The 12664-nt window shown below is 50.2% G+C and overlaps 1 protein-coding gene across 7 annotated transcripts in view; it reads right to left on the bottom strand.

Moving 5' to 3' along the window:
- The window catches only part of dgkd (diacylglycerol kinase delta), a 29206-nt gene extending 16789 nt beyond the window's left edge, over positions 1-12417 (bottom strand). Inside the window, exons 1-15 of one of the 7 annotated variants that reach the window (XM_026192056.2) lie at positions 12252-12417; positions 8882-8992; positions 8719-8799; positions 4704-4808; positions 4482-4614; positions 4029-4135; positions 3824-3949; positions 3638-3740; positions 2653-2815; positions 2456-2564; positions 2242-2381; positions 2062-2146; positions 1435-1529; positions 1252-1351; positions 853-1174 (exon numbers count right to left, since the gene is read on the bottom strand). In XM_026192056.2, the coding sequence (XP_026047841.1) occupies positions 853-1174; positions 1252-1351; positions 1435-1529; positions 2062-2146; positions 2242-2381; positions 2456-2564; positions 2653-2815; positions 3638-3740; positions 3824-3949; positions 4029-4135; positions 4482-4614; positions 4704-4808; positions 8719-8799; positions 8882-8992; positions 12252-12389 (1918 nt within the window). In that variant the 5' untranslated portion in view covers positions 12390-12417. Of the gene's footprint in view, positions 1-852; positions 1175-1251; positions 1352-1434; positions 1530-2061; positions 2147-2241; positions 2382-2455; positions 2565-2652; positions 2816-3637; positions 3741-3823; positions 3950-4028; positions 4136-4481; positions 4615-4703; positions 4809-7711; positions 7822-8718; positions 8800-8881; positions 8993-10956; positions 10987-11479; positions 11648-11708; positions 11953-12076; positions 12229-12251 lie in introns of those variants that run through there. The other 6 variants (XM_026192061.2, XM_026192062.2, XM_080289128.1 and 3 more) reach the window with 6 other exon arrangements.
- Positions 12418-12664: the final 247 nt, after the last annotated feature.

Below are 12664 nucleotides of genomic sequence, written 5' to 3'. Positions count from 1 at the left end.
TTTTCCTTTCCAGTCACCTTTCTCACTCACTATGTATTAACAGACCTCTCTGCACTGAATCATATCTGTTATTAACCTCTGTCTCTCTTCCACAGCATGTCTTTATCCTGTCTTCCTTCTCTCACCCCAACCAATCACAGCAGATGGCCCCGCCCCTCCCTGAGCCTGGTTCTGCCGGAGGTTTCTTCCTGTTAAAAGGGAGTTTTTCCTTCCCACTGTCGCCAAAGTGCTTGTTCATAGGGGGTCATATGATTGTTGGGTTTTTCTCTGTATCTATGAAGCGCCTTGCGGAGACTTATGTTGTGATTTGGCACTATATAAATAAAATTGAATTGAATTAAAGTGACCGAACTCATCAAGCTTCCTGCCCTGGTTTCCTGAATCTGAACCAGCATGACCCCAGCTGAGTCCCGCAGCTGGGGTCTGTCTGTGGACAGAGTCTAACAACAAACCTGAGGCCGAGCTGTTCTGCAGCAGCAGACATTGAGATCTGATCCTGGATCAGTGTGTTTGTCATTTCTGTAACTCAGCCCAGCTTCAATCTGTGGGAGGAACTGATGAGCATTTACCCAAATTTTTCAGAAGGACAGAAAATCTAATTTTTCCCTTTAATTGCATCTCATACAGCCCCCCGATCCATCGTCGAAAATAAACCTGTTATCACTCATCTCTTTAAAGCCCTCCTCCCCAAACACCTGCTTTCCTGTGGCAGCCTGCTAAGGGGCAGCTGTACTGACTGTAGCTGAGTATCCACAGCCTCATGGAGATTTGACTTTACTGAGCTGTATCTGAACAGCTCCTCTGTGAAACCACCACACCTGTTCAGGTGAGTCCTGACCATGACGGGCTCACCTTTCTCAGTGTGCTCAATGATCTGCCGGATGGCCTTCTTCAGACTGTTGGCTCTCAGCATCAGCTGTTCTCGAGGTTTAAAAATGGCAGCTGCTACCACAGAGGAGGAGGAGGTGGAAGGGGTGGGGCGTGAAGAGCAGGTGGAAATGGGCAGAAAGTGGGGAGGAGGAGGAAGATGAAGAGGAGGCAGCACAAGTCCCTCCACCTCCTCCTGCTCCTCAGCGATGGTTGGGGGAGGAGCTGGAGGGAGCACAGAGGACGCCTGAGACTCCTCATTTAGAGTCTTCAGCAACGAGTCCAACTTCTCCTTCAGCACACCGCACTGAGACAGAAAACGCGAGTCATCAAACACAGACGCGAGTCATCAAACACAGACTGGTGCCTTTTCAGTTGTGGTACCTTCTTGGCCATGGCCTCTGACTCCTCCGAACTCTCCGTGTTCTTCTCGTAAGCTTTACCAACCCGGGCCACAAAGTCCTTCACCGTCTCACAGAGAACTCTGCAATGAACCACACAAACACCACCATTACTCAATTACACCTAAGACACGACACAGATGGCTGCGCAGGTGGGTGGGCGTACTTGGCCGAGGAGATAACCACCGAGTGCTTGTCAGAGGTCAGGATCTTGGACAGGTGAGCAGCCACTGAGTCCTCATACGTGAGAATGTGCTGGACCTGGATTAGAGGATGGAAACAGTCGAGTCAGAGGAGTCTGTTCGTTGTTCCCAATCTGATTCAGAAAGCACGACACTTTCAAAATAAAATCATGGTGGCTTCTGTCAGTGTCAGATCGGCCCCTCTGCTCACATTCAGCACAAGCTCAGCCACATTCACGGAAACATATCCACTTACTCATCATTAGGTTGCTAGGTAACATTGATCCCTGACTTTAATACTGATCAGTATTAAAGTCAGGGAGCAGCACTGGCATCACTGCTGCCCTGGTTATTGTCTTATTGACGATGATCTGATTAGCTAATATTAAAACCTGCCAAAGCTGGTCCTGCACAAACCAGAAAAAGCCAGTTTGCTCATAAAGCCTCATCCAAGCATGCTAAGCCTCTGAATACTGTTATACTCTTTGTAAATGAGTGGCTTTGGTTTGTTCCACCAGAGGAAAGAATCACAGAAACCCACACACGACCAATGCAGAGGACAATGAGATTGGCCACACCCATTCTTCATCAGACCAGTGCTGAGGTCTCACCTCAGAGTCATCGCTGCAGTCCTCGGTGACAGTGGATGCAGAGTGTTGCCGTGGAAACTTAGTCTCATAGACCATGATGCTCCACCTGCAACAGGAAGAGAGAAAGGCGTGGTTTACCTGAGCTACAGCCCGGACCCGTAGGTCGTCCCCATCCTCGTGTGACATCAGATAACTGGTCACCTGTCAAGCATCTTGGTGCTGGCTCTCTCCAGTTTCTCCAGAATTTGAGGGAGCTGGGTGTCATCGTCGCAGGCCGAACCCCAGCCCAGAACCCGGGCAAGGTCATTCCCGGTCCCCAGAGGAAGAACGCCGAGCTGACACTGAAACACAGATACACACAGTCGGCGGCGAGCACGGCGGGAGGCAGAGCACGAGTTAACCTGCAAGCTCGTACCTGCTTGTGCAGCGTGAGCATATCGATCTCAGACAGCACCCAGCCAACGCTGCCATCTCCTCCACACACCAGGATCCTGAAGGTATCGAACTTCTGGAACAGCCGCAGACTGCCACACACACAGAGGTGTGAACTTGCATGTCAAACATACTGTGTGTTACTGTGTTTTTGTCTGTGTGCGTCTGTGTGCGTGTCACCCCAGGTGAGGCCCTCCATTCATCAGGTCAAACACCTGCGCCGGGTTCAGCAGCTGCTTGAAGCGCCGCAGGAACTTCACACCCTGATTGTCTCCACTTTTAGAGTTAACAAAGACCAACAGAGGACTGGTGCAGGACGGAGGACACGACGCCTTCCAGAAACCTGCGCACACAACACACACACACACCAGCTGTTGGTCTGCCGTGGGTTAGTGGGGCACTGGTTTGTGTCGACCTCCTGCAGACCGACGTGGGCGGTGCTGGCTCTGATGCTGCACACATTAAAACCTCTGTAACAGCCGCTTTAACCCGAGAGCCCACCCTGAGGCCCTTTGCTGTCATATTTCAGCCTGCACAGAGTGAGTGGGTCTGCTGTAGGGACCGGTGAGGGTGGTGAGCTTTTTCAACGGTCGTCAGACCACAACTTTATTGGTTCGTATTGGTGTCAAAGGTCATCTTTGTGGGGGAAGTGTCGGCATTCTGACGTCTTCAAAGTTTATGGCACAGAGCTCAACGTTTCTCTGTGAGGAGACACGTTGATGGTGTGGATGAACCTGCCTGTTTACCGAGCACACTCATCTTTATTGTTTATTATCTTTAATTGCAGTCTGGAGATGTTCTTTCTTGTGGGATGAAGACAGCTGTGTTTAGTTCTCTGACATGTCCGTTTTTACCGCCATTTTAATGAAGCTCCAGCACAGACGTGCAGGTACAGAGACGGAGATGTGGCGGTACTGTCCGAGCGGCCGTACCCATCATTCAGGAGAACGCTGACTGTGCGATCATGTTCAGAGGGTTCACTGTGTGTGTTACTGACATCAGGGGAAATAAGAAGGAAACCTGCAGGGTCGCGTCAGCGTGAGGTGGTAATGTTAGTGATTATAATGGTGATGGTGGGGATGACGGCTGTGTGAGCAGATCTGCAGTGAGTGTGTTTGCCCTGCGGGGGGCAGCGTGGGGCTCAGACTGACAGGAGCACACTCACCGTCTGAGTCGATGCTGTTGAGTGCCGTCGGAGGGATGACGGACACTTTGCACTGACCAAGGGGACACTTGGAGGACAGCTGCTCCTTACAGCTGGAGTGCACCTGTGGAGACAGCTCACCTGTTCACACATCTGACGTGTGTGTGTGTGTGTGTGTGTGTGCGTGCGTGTGTGCGCGTGTCTCACCATTGCTTTACACCACAGACACCTCCAGTCCTGCAGCCGCAGCACACTGCCGCACGTTTTATCACACACGGTGCACTTGGCCGACACCGGCAGGTTTCCCTCCAACCACTGATGAGGCATCGACACCTGAGCACAGAGGTCAAAGGTCAGAGGTGAGTCGTTCCCCGACTCAGAATTGACAGGACATCTGTGCTGTGTGTCTCACCCCGTCCTCGTCCTCAATGATGTCCTTCCCGATAGAAGCTAGCGTTGTCCATTTACAGTTGTTGGTGGCTCTGACTGCACACCGTTTGTGAGCCTTAAATTTACACACTGAAACACACACACAGACACACAGGTCAAATTATCCTGCGGCTCATCTACAAACTGCAGAGCACAGCCCCTGAGCTGGAGCTGTCTGCTGATAGCATTCAGCCTCAAAAGCTTTGTTACAGGCCAATAAAGGAAAGCTGTATCTGAAGGATGCAGTCCGCCTGCATGCTGATTCACAGGATGCTGATTCACACCCACCTCCACGTGTACACAGGTGGAGGTGGGTGGAGCACACTCAGCTCCAAGTTTGTTGATCAGGAACACGCTGCTGCTCACAGACAGCACTCCTCACTGTCACTATAACAGCTCTTTGCTCTGCACCGTGTGTGTGTGTGTACTTGTGTACCTTCACAGGAGAGGCCGTGTGACGTGACCCCTGACAGAGCCTCCCTGCACACGTTGCAGTACGTGGGTCTGGCGTGGGAGCAGGCGTACCAGTTGTGCATCCCACTGAAGTGGTCCATGCTATACTGGGTGGACTGGGACACACACACACACACACACACACAGTGAGCAGGCTGTACAGAGACCAGTCTCTGTACACTGGGATGGCAGGGACGAGACTGACCTCATAATTCTGTCTGTTCTGGATGCTGCGCAGCGCCGTCATCCAATCCTCCATTTCCTTCCTGTTGTCTGCACAAAGGATGAGGCGCCGACAGGGCGTGATCACCTGAAACACACAGGTGCATACATCACGGTGCATTCACAGTCCACAGCCAGATGTAGGAGTTTCAGATGTCACACTTCAAACTTTAATTAACAAGATGTCAAATCATGAGGACACAGCTGGAAGCTTGAAGAGCTGCTGCCCTCATAACTCTGTGACTTCTTGATCAGCTGCTCTACAATGAAGCTTCTGTTTCCTCAATGACAGAAACAGACCCAACCAAGAAACCCTTATCAGGTATCCAGTGCTCACACACACACACACACACACGCACACACACGCACACACACACGCACGCACACACACACACACACACACGCACGCACGCACACACACACACACACACGCACACACGCAAACTGTGTGTGTGTGTTAGAGTTGGTGCCTCTGTCACTCTGCTCCTCCTCAGGTTGTGTCTCAGGTGTGGTGCATGCTGGGAAACGCGCTCAGACTGCTGCAGGGTCTGATGAGTGGCTACATTCTGACTTGTTCTGGATCAGTTTTGCTCCTGCTGTTGCAGTTTCCTGAACTTTTACTCTGCTGTCTGGGAATAAAAGCACACGAGGCTCAGTCCGAACACTCTGGGAATGATCAGGGTTCCGTGTGAGAGCTTAGTCACGTCCCAACAAAGCCTCGTTTCAGGACGCGACCACAGAACCTGCAGCACAGGCTCGGCCGTCACACGGAGAGCATCACAGGACGCCGGGATATCTGGGAGCAGACTTCCTTGCTCGGGCTGCTGACACCTGTCAGGAGCAGAGATGGGCAGTAACGCGTTACTTGTAACGTGTTACTGTAATCCGATTACTTTTTTCAAGTAACGAGTAAAGTAAGGGATTACTATTGCAAAAACGGTAATTAGATTACCGTTACTTTCCCGTGAGCCGCGTTACTAAAACCGTGATTTTTTGCGAGAATGTCTCACGACAGTGACGTAAGCGAGTGCGACGTTCGTGACAACAGCTGTGTGCAGATCAACAGTGGATCACATATCGAGTGCGGAGAGAGTATGAGCGTGCAGCGTTTAAAGCGTGGAAGTACTGACCTTACTTTGAGTTTGATTCCATAAAAAGTGACAAAAACATTAGTGTCCGCTGTGCGTGGGAAGAAAACTTCTTTTTACAGCGAAAAAACCCCTAAACTTCCAACAAGCACCGAGTAGCTACGACGTGATGGGAAACTCACAGAGAAACTCGCGGATTCTTCCACTGACCGCGGCACACCTGCACCAGGGTAAACCTCCGCCTGCCCCAGTCCTGCTTTACAGGTGAAAATAGAGCAACAGGACCGCTGAGTCTTTGACTTTATTTATTTTCTGCTGTGTTTTACTTGCATCTATTTGAAAGACTGAGTGTAAACACACAAAATATTTTATTTTATGAGCTGGAATGTGTAGAAAATAGGTTTAAATGTTAAACTAATTTCTTCCAGTCAGAGAATGTTGCATATAATTAAATGTTTGCTTGATGCATAAAGTTAAAAGATTAAAACTAATAAAACAAGTTTTAAAAAGAGATTTTTCCATTTGATTACATTTTGTATGATGGATTATGCAGAAAAAGTAGAATTGGGCTGAAAGATCTATCGCTTTATCACCTCTTCAGGTTGTAAATCATGTTTTTAAAAAGTAACTAAGTAATTAATTACTTTGAAAATAAGTCATCAGTAAAGTAACAGGATTACTTTTTGGGGATGTAATCAGTAATTAGTTACTGATTACTTTTTTCAAGTAACTTGACCAACACTGGTCAGGAGAGCTCGCAGCGCGGTGCCTTACGGAGAGAAGGAATCAGCCGTCAGTGGTCACGTTAACCCGACGAACAGGAAGAGCGAGCACGGAGCGCGGGTCCCCCAGCTGCCGACTAGACTTTGACACTGTGGGATGAGTCCACACAGACAGAAACACAGCCCGGGTTGGGCTGCGGCTTTGAACATCTAGAACTTTTACAAGTATTCTGGGCTCCTCCCCCTGTAAGACAACTTTCTTGTGATTGGCTGGCGTTGGGAAGCCTGCAGATTACAGATGAGCAGCGCAGCATTATTTTGTATTTTATTGTAATTGTGTGCTAAGTCGTTCCTGCAGAGGGCGCTCCACGTCGGCTCACCGACCAATCACAACAGTTGATGGCGTGGAGCTGCTCAGCCTCAGTCTGTACAGCCGCTGTCGGCAAACGGGCATCACAAACAGGAAGTGACATCACGCCATCGCACACAATGGACCTCTGTGAGCACAAACAGAGATAGCAGTGTTTCTTGCCCCTCCCCCACCGTCCCTGAACCTCTGCTTTCTCTCCACATCGTTATCACCCAATCACTGAGCTGTACAAAGTCACCTGACGTCTCCTCCTCTGCCTGTTTCCAGCTTCCTGCTCCTGTCCTCGCTGCTGCAGCCGACTCATGCTAAGCCTCGGGAAGTCCACAGATCCACACACAGCGGCATGAACGCAGGGGAATAAAACACGTTCCTTCATTCCCGTGTCATGTGACCCACGGGGTCTTTTCCCAGAGCTCAGTTTAAAACGCGGCGGACACCTCAACAGTTCACTTAAGCCACCAAAGCAGCTGTGCATGAGCCACAGTTCACAATAATCCTCCTTTGTGTGATCGGAACACATGGGCGAAGGAAGCGTTTAAAACGAGAACTAATGAGCTCTGTCGACAAAACGAAAGCTCGATTAATCGCCATCACTCTGCTTCCACCGTCTGACTAACGGCGAGCGCTGATGGAGACCGCCCGGCCCACTTGGGTCAGCGTCACCGAGGCTCAGAGCAAAACACGTGTGAAGGCCCGGAGGAGAGACGTCACCAATAACAGCGTGAAGGATCTGACGCAGCGGTGAGTCAGGAAGCGTGAAGCCGGTCAGCTGTCGGTGACATCATGACCTTTTGACCAATAGCTGACTTACCGCGTCCTGACGAAAGTCCGGCTCAGAGTCCCGATCCTGGTTCTGGTCTGCTGTCGTCTCTGCCTCGCTCTGACCATTTCTCCCTGCACCGGCCCCGCCCCCTTCCTTTTCTACCCAATCCAACCAGCAAGAAGGAGGAGTGTGTGTGTCAGCTGTGTTCATGTGACTGTGTATTTTTAGCACACAGACTGTTATTATACCGACCACACACACACACACACACACACACACACACAGACTCTTTAAACAAACTTCAAAGGCCTCAATTACAGGAAATGACTTCACTCGCCAAAATAAGACGCTCTCTTCCTGTGTGAGTCCGTTGTGTGACTAAAACAGAAACTCTGATGAGCACAAACAGCTCCGAGCATCAAAGCGACAACAGCACAAAACACACAAATGGATTCAGTTAGAAACAAAAGAAAAGCTGAAGATTATTCAACACAACATTTCAAAATTTATAAAAAAAAACTAATCTGTGAAAAATGTTAAAAATAGAAAAAAATAAATATGTAAATAAATAAATTAGAGTAAATATGTTTACACTAAAGGAAAACCAGGTTTTTAATGGACGCCAGCAGCACACACAGACACACACACAACCAGACACACACAAACACAGACACACAATGAGTGACAGACGTAACTCAGCCACGCCTGCTTCCAGTCACTGATCAGCTGATTAGACAGAATGTGAATTAAACAGGAATCTATCCTGAGATCACTTCCTGTAGTGTAACCACACAGAGCAGGAACAGCGGCCTGTGTGGGGACTATTTTCAGCGGTGGATGAACCTGGCCGTGCTGCTGCAGGTTTGGCCAGAGGGGCCGATGGTGCGATATGGCAGCCTGGCTTCTGTCAGTCTGCCCCAGGGCAGCTGTGGCTACAACTGTAGCTGCCTCCACCAGTGTGTGAATGTGAGAGTGAATGAATAGTGGTATTGTAAAGCGCTTTGGGTGCCTTGAAAAGCGCTATATAAATCCAATCCATTATTATTAAGACTCACGGTGAAGCTGTTGTTGACGTTTTTGGTGCTGGACTCGGCCACGCTGGCGTCCGTCAGGTCGACTTCGTCAAAGATGATGGACTGCAGACACACAGAAAAGGTTATGCTCACGCGTGCGTCCTCAGAACACAGCCCAGCAACTGAGCGGCAGGGTGGGGCTCACCTTGGCGGTCTGAGCGTAGTACAGTGTCCTCCCTCTCAGCTTGAAGTATCGCCGCTTCCAGCGCTGGAACGAGCTCGTCTGTTTCAGCAGGTTCCCCTCCTTCAGCACAGTCTGAAACACACACACACCTGTGAGCACAGATTTCTTCTTTCTCAAGCTGAAAGTGTGTAAATCTTGTGTAAAGATGGAGGCTGTCCGCTGCACAGTTTTAAATAAAGTTGGAAGTGTTTGAATGTTTCTGGCGGCTGAGGCGTGGGACAGCAGGAAACAGTGGAGTGCAGCTTCCTGTCAGAGTCCCACATGACTCAATCTCAATGTTTGTCCCATACTCTAAATATAACCCATGTTCTTCCTGTTCTTCCATTTGCTGCCGCGGGAAATTCCAGACTTCACTGCATGAGCAGGCATTAAACCTGTGATTTATCTCCTCGTTCCCGTGCTTTTATTTTGAAAAGTTAAAAAACTCCGTCTTTTATGTCTGTCAGAATTATTATTGACATTATTCTAATTTTCTCTCATTTTCAGTGTTTGAAGAGATTTGTGTCGTGTCCAAATTCCTGGGCTGCATCCTCCTGAGGCCGCATTTGTAGACCGATTACGTCACAGCGACGCGCCGAAGGCTGTTCAAATTCGTAGACTCCTCCGAATGCAGCCGACAAATGCGTCCTCATTTTCCCCGAATTTGAAGGATGGGTCGGGTGTGTCCTTCGTGGCCCACCATATCCCAGAATTCATAGCGCGGCCAAGCCAAACTCCAGTTTCCAACAACGGCAGCCGCTACTAAGTTTGAATATTACTCTTACTAATCTTTCTGGGTCACAAAATAAACTTTTAACATATTTTCAGGCGAGAAAGTAGCTGTGTAAACTTCAAATATCTGCTCGGTTTATCAAGATATCGCATATTTGCAAAAGTGCTTCGACGTTTTCAGAGACGTCTGTTACCCACCAGCTCGACAGCGAGCCAGGAGCTCGCGGGTCACTGGAGCTGCCGAGAACGGCACAACTCCCGGCACATCACTTTCAGATCACTTTCGCTGCTCGGGTTAAACGTAATATATAAGTCACTTAGACAACCTAAAAATGTTATTGTTGGGCTTTTTTCAGTGTTTTATTTGTTCGTGAGTAAATCGGTTTGGCTGAGATTAAAGTTATTAGATTAGATAAAACTTTATTAATCCCCCGGGTTGGTTCCTCCTTGGTTTTCACACAGCTGACTAAACGTCAAACAGAAAACTGATTAAATAGAAGTATGAGACGGTCGAGAGTTTACGCCAGTGTCCTGTTATATTTTAGATAGCAAGGAGCAGACGGCCGAGTTCATTAAACTCCACCGAGACAGCGCTGACGCTAACTAGAAGGCGAGACCGTCCAATTTAACAGCCGTTTACTTCCGGCCTACCCGACCACCTCAGGAGGATGCAGTCCATGAATTTGGACACGACCAAAGACACCTGCAGTGATGCTCACACCTCTGATGAAGTCTCATAGTGTCAGCTTTGGTTTATACACAGATAGTTTACACTGAGTTTGTTATTACAGAGAAACATCCATCCATCCGCTTCCACTTATCCTTTCCAGGGTCGTGGGGGGCGCTGGAGCCTATCCCAGCTGTCATAGGGTGAGAGGCGGGGTACACCCTGGACAGGTCGCCAGTCAGGGCTAACATGCAGAGACAGACAACCATTCGCACTCACATTCACTCCCAATGGGCAATTTGGATTAATCAATTAACCTGTCCCCACAAGCTGCATGTCTTTGGATGGTGGGAGGAAGCCAGAGTACCCGGAGGGAACCCACGCAAACACGGGGAGAACATGCAAACTCCACACAGAAAGACCCCGGCCTGATGGTGGAATTGAACTCAGGACCTTCTTGCCGTGCGGCTCTATGAAGTGAGGACTCGGTGAAGATCTGCAGGTCACAGCGTTGACCCGTTAACCCTTTCGCCATGACGACGCCATGTTCACAGAGGAACACCTGGCACATTTGATCTGGTGCCCAATAACACCGCTCTCTGTGAGTGGGATTAAGTCACCGGAGGCCCCCCTGCAGCAGGAACCACACCTCACTCACCTGTGTCCTGCTCATCAATGATGCCTACCGCCCTGAAAACCAGAGCCTGTCTTTGGTCAGCTCTGTAGGTCGAAGGAAGCGCCTCACAGTGAGCTTTCAGGACTCCGGGTTTGTTTTTTAAATTGTTTCCTAATGGAGCTGCTTTAACATCGTCTGACAACACGATGTCCACATTTCCGAGTCTTTAGCCTGCCCGTGAAGGCAGCAATATGAAAAACGATCAGTAATCAATAAAAGTATAATCTGTCACGTATTGATCAGCGGTGCCAGTTTGAGTTCCCGCTGTTCTCTATCGCAGTTAAAATCCCGCTGCTTTTACCGGAAAACCGGCCGTTACGTGTCGACCGTGATGGGACCGTTATGTGTCACAGTGCTAAAGCTAACGTAGCGCCGCCTCAGCCGCCTCTGTCCACCCCGCAGCAGCACGCGCATTTAGGCCACCAGCGATAGGAAACACCGATGTCTCACAGCGGGCCCAAATCTTTCCGTTATCAGGTGTGAGCTAGTAACCGGTATGTGTTACCGGTTTAAACTCGCGACGTTTCTCTGTTGTTTCCGTGCGTTTTACCGGCGTCTCCGCTGACTTTATGCCGTTTCTGCCCGAATTAGGTTTAACGGAAGCTCCACAGATGGTGAAAAAACCGCACCAGTCAGATCCGTGTTTACACCCGGTCATCTACTGAAACTCGGTGTCTGGCTACGGCGTTTCCTGTTATGTGGTTTAGAAATGGTCTAAGAGCTGTGGCCCTTACCCCAGAAAGCACAGTTTTTCCAGGGACGCTGAAGCCTGGGCTCAGAACTCCGTTTAAAATCGGTCAGATTTAAAGTGACACCAATCTTTGGACTACGGGAGCACGGGCCAAAGACAGTAGACCGGTTTAAGGCGCAAACGCGTCCGGTCTTCAGTTCGGCGTCACCAGCATGCAGCCCACATCTCACACTTGTGTTTTAAAGGCAAAGATAGCGCCGCCCGCAGCGGCCAGTGGAGGACGGCTGTCCGGGAAACAGACGTCAGAGCAGCGCTGAAACATCACACATCATGTTCACTGCGCGCCGGAGTATCCGACGGTCGATGTCTGGTCCGAACATGTTTCACTCTAACAATAAACCGGCTGCTTACCGCTAGAAAAAGGGACCGGCTTTTAAAGAGTCCGTATTTTACATGGAGTTCTGCGGGCCGGTGAGCCGGTGGACAGCGCCGTGCCCTCAGGCTGCGTGTGGCCCTGCGCTGCTGAATGAGCGCCGCCGCTGACCGCCGGCTATGCGCAAGGAGCCCCGGATGTTAGCACACGTACCTTGCTGCGGATCTGGCCGGACGTCGACACTTTTCGGATGAGTTTCTGCGGAGTTCCGGGCTCCTGTTCCGGCTCACTATCTGATGACTCGTCAGGGCACCGCGCCGCGGCGGAATCCGGTCCCCCTGCCTCCGCCATCCTGCCATCAGACCCCCGGTGTCTACCGCTAGGGGGAGCAGCGCCCCCCAGCGGCAGAGACCGGACAGCACAGCGGAGCCGACCCCTGGTGGTCACTCGGTGACATTACAACAACACGAGTTCTCCGCTGGCGTGAAAACAGCCTGAACTCAGCGGAGAGGGTTTGATGGTCCACTGAGCTCCGACAGGCCTGTGTGACCCATAGCATTCCCGCCTCTTACCTGAAAAGGTTGCTCTGTGAAGCAGCCCGACGCCTCGTGAAAGTCACCGGTGAC

Source organism: Astatotilapia calliptera, chromosome 14 (assembly GCF_964374335.1).
Source record: "Astatotilapia calliptera chromosome 14, fAstCal68.1, whole genome shotgun sequence".
In the NCBI taxonomy this organism is placed as follows: domain Eukaryota; kingdom Metazoa; phylum Chordata; class Actinopteri; order Cichliformes; family Cichlidae; genus Astatotilapia; species Astatotilapia calliptera.
The sequence above is the reverse complement of the archived record's forward strand: the minus strand, read 5'-3'. Positions and strand labels throughout refer to the sequence as shown.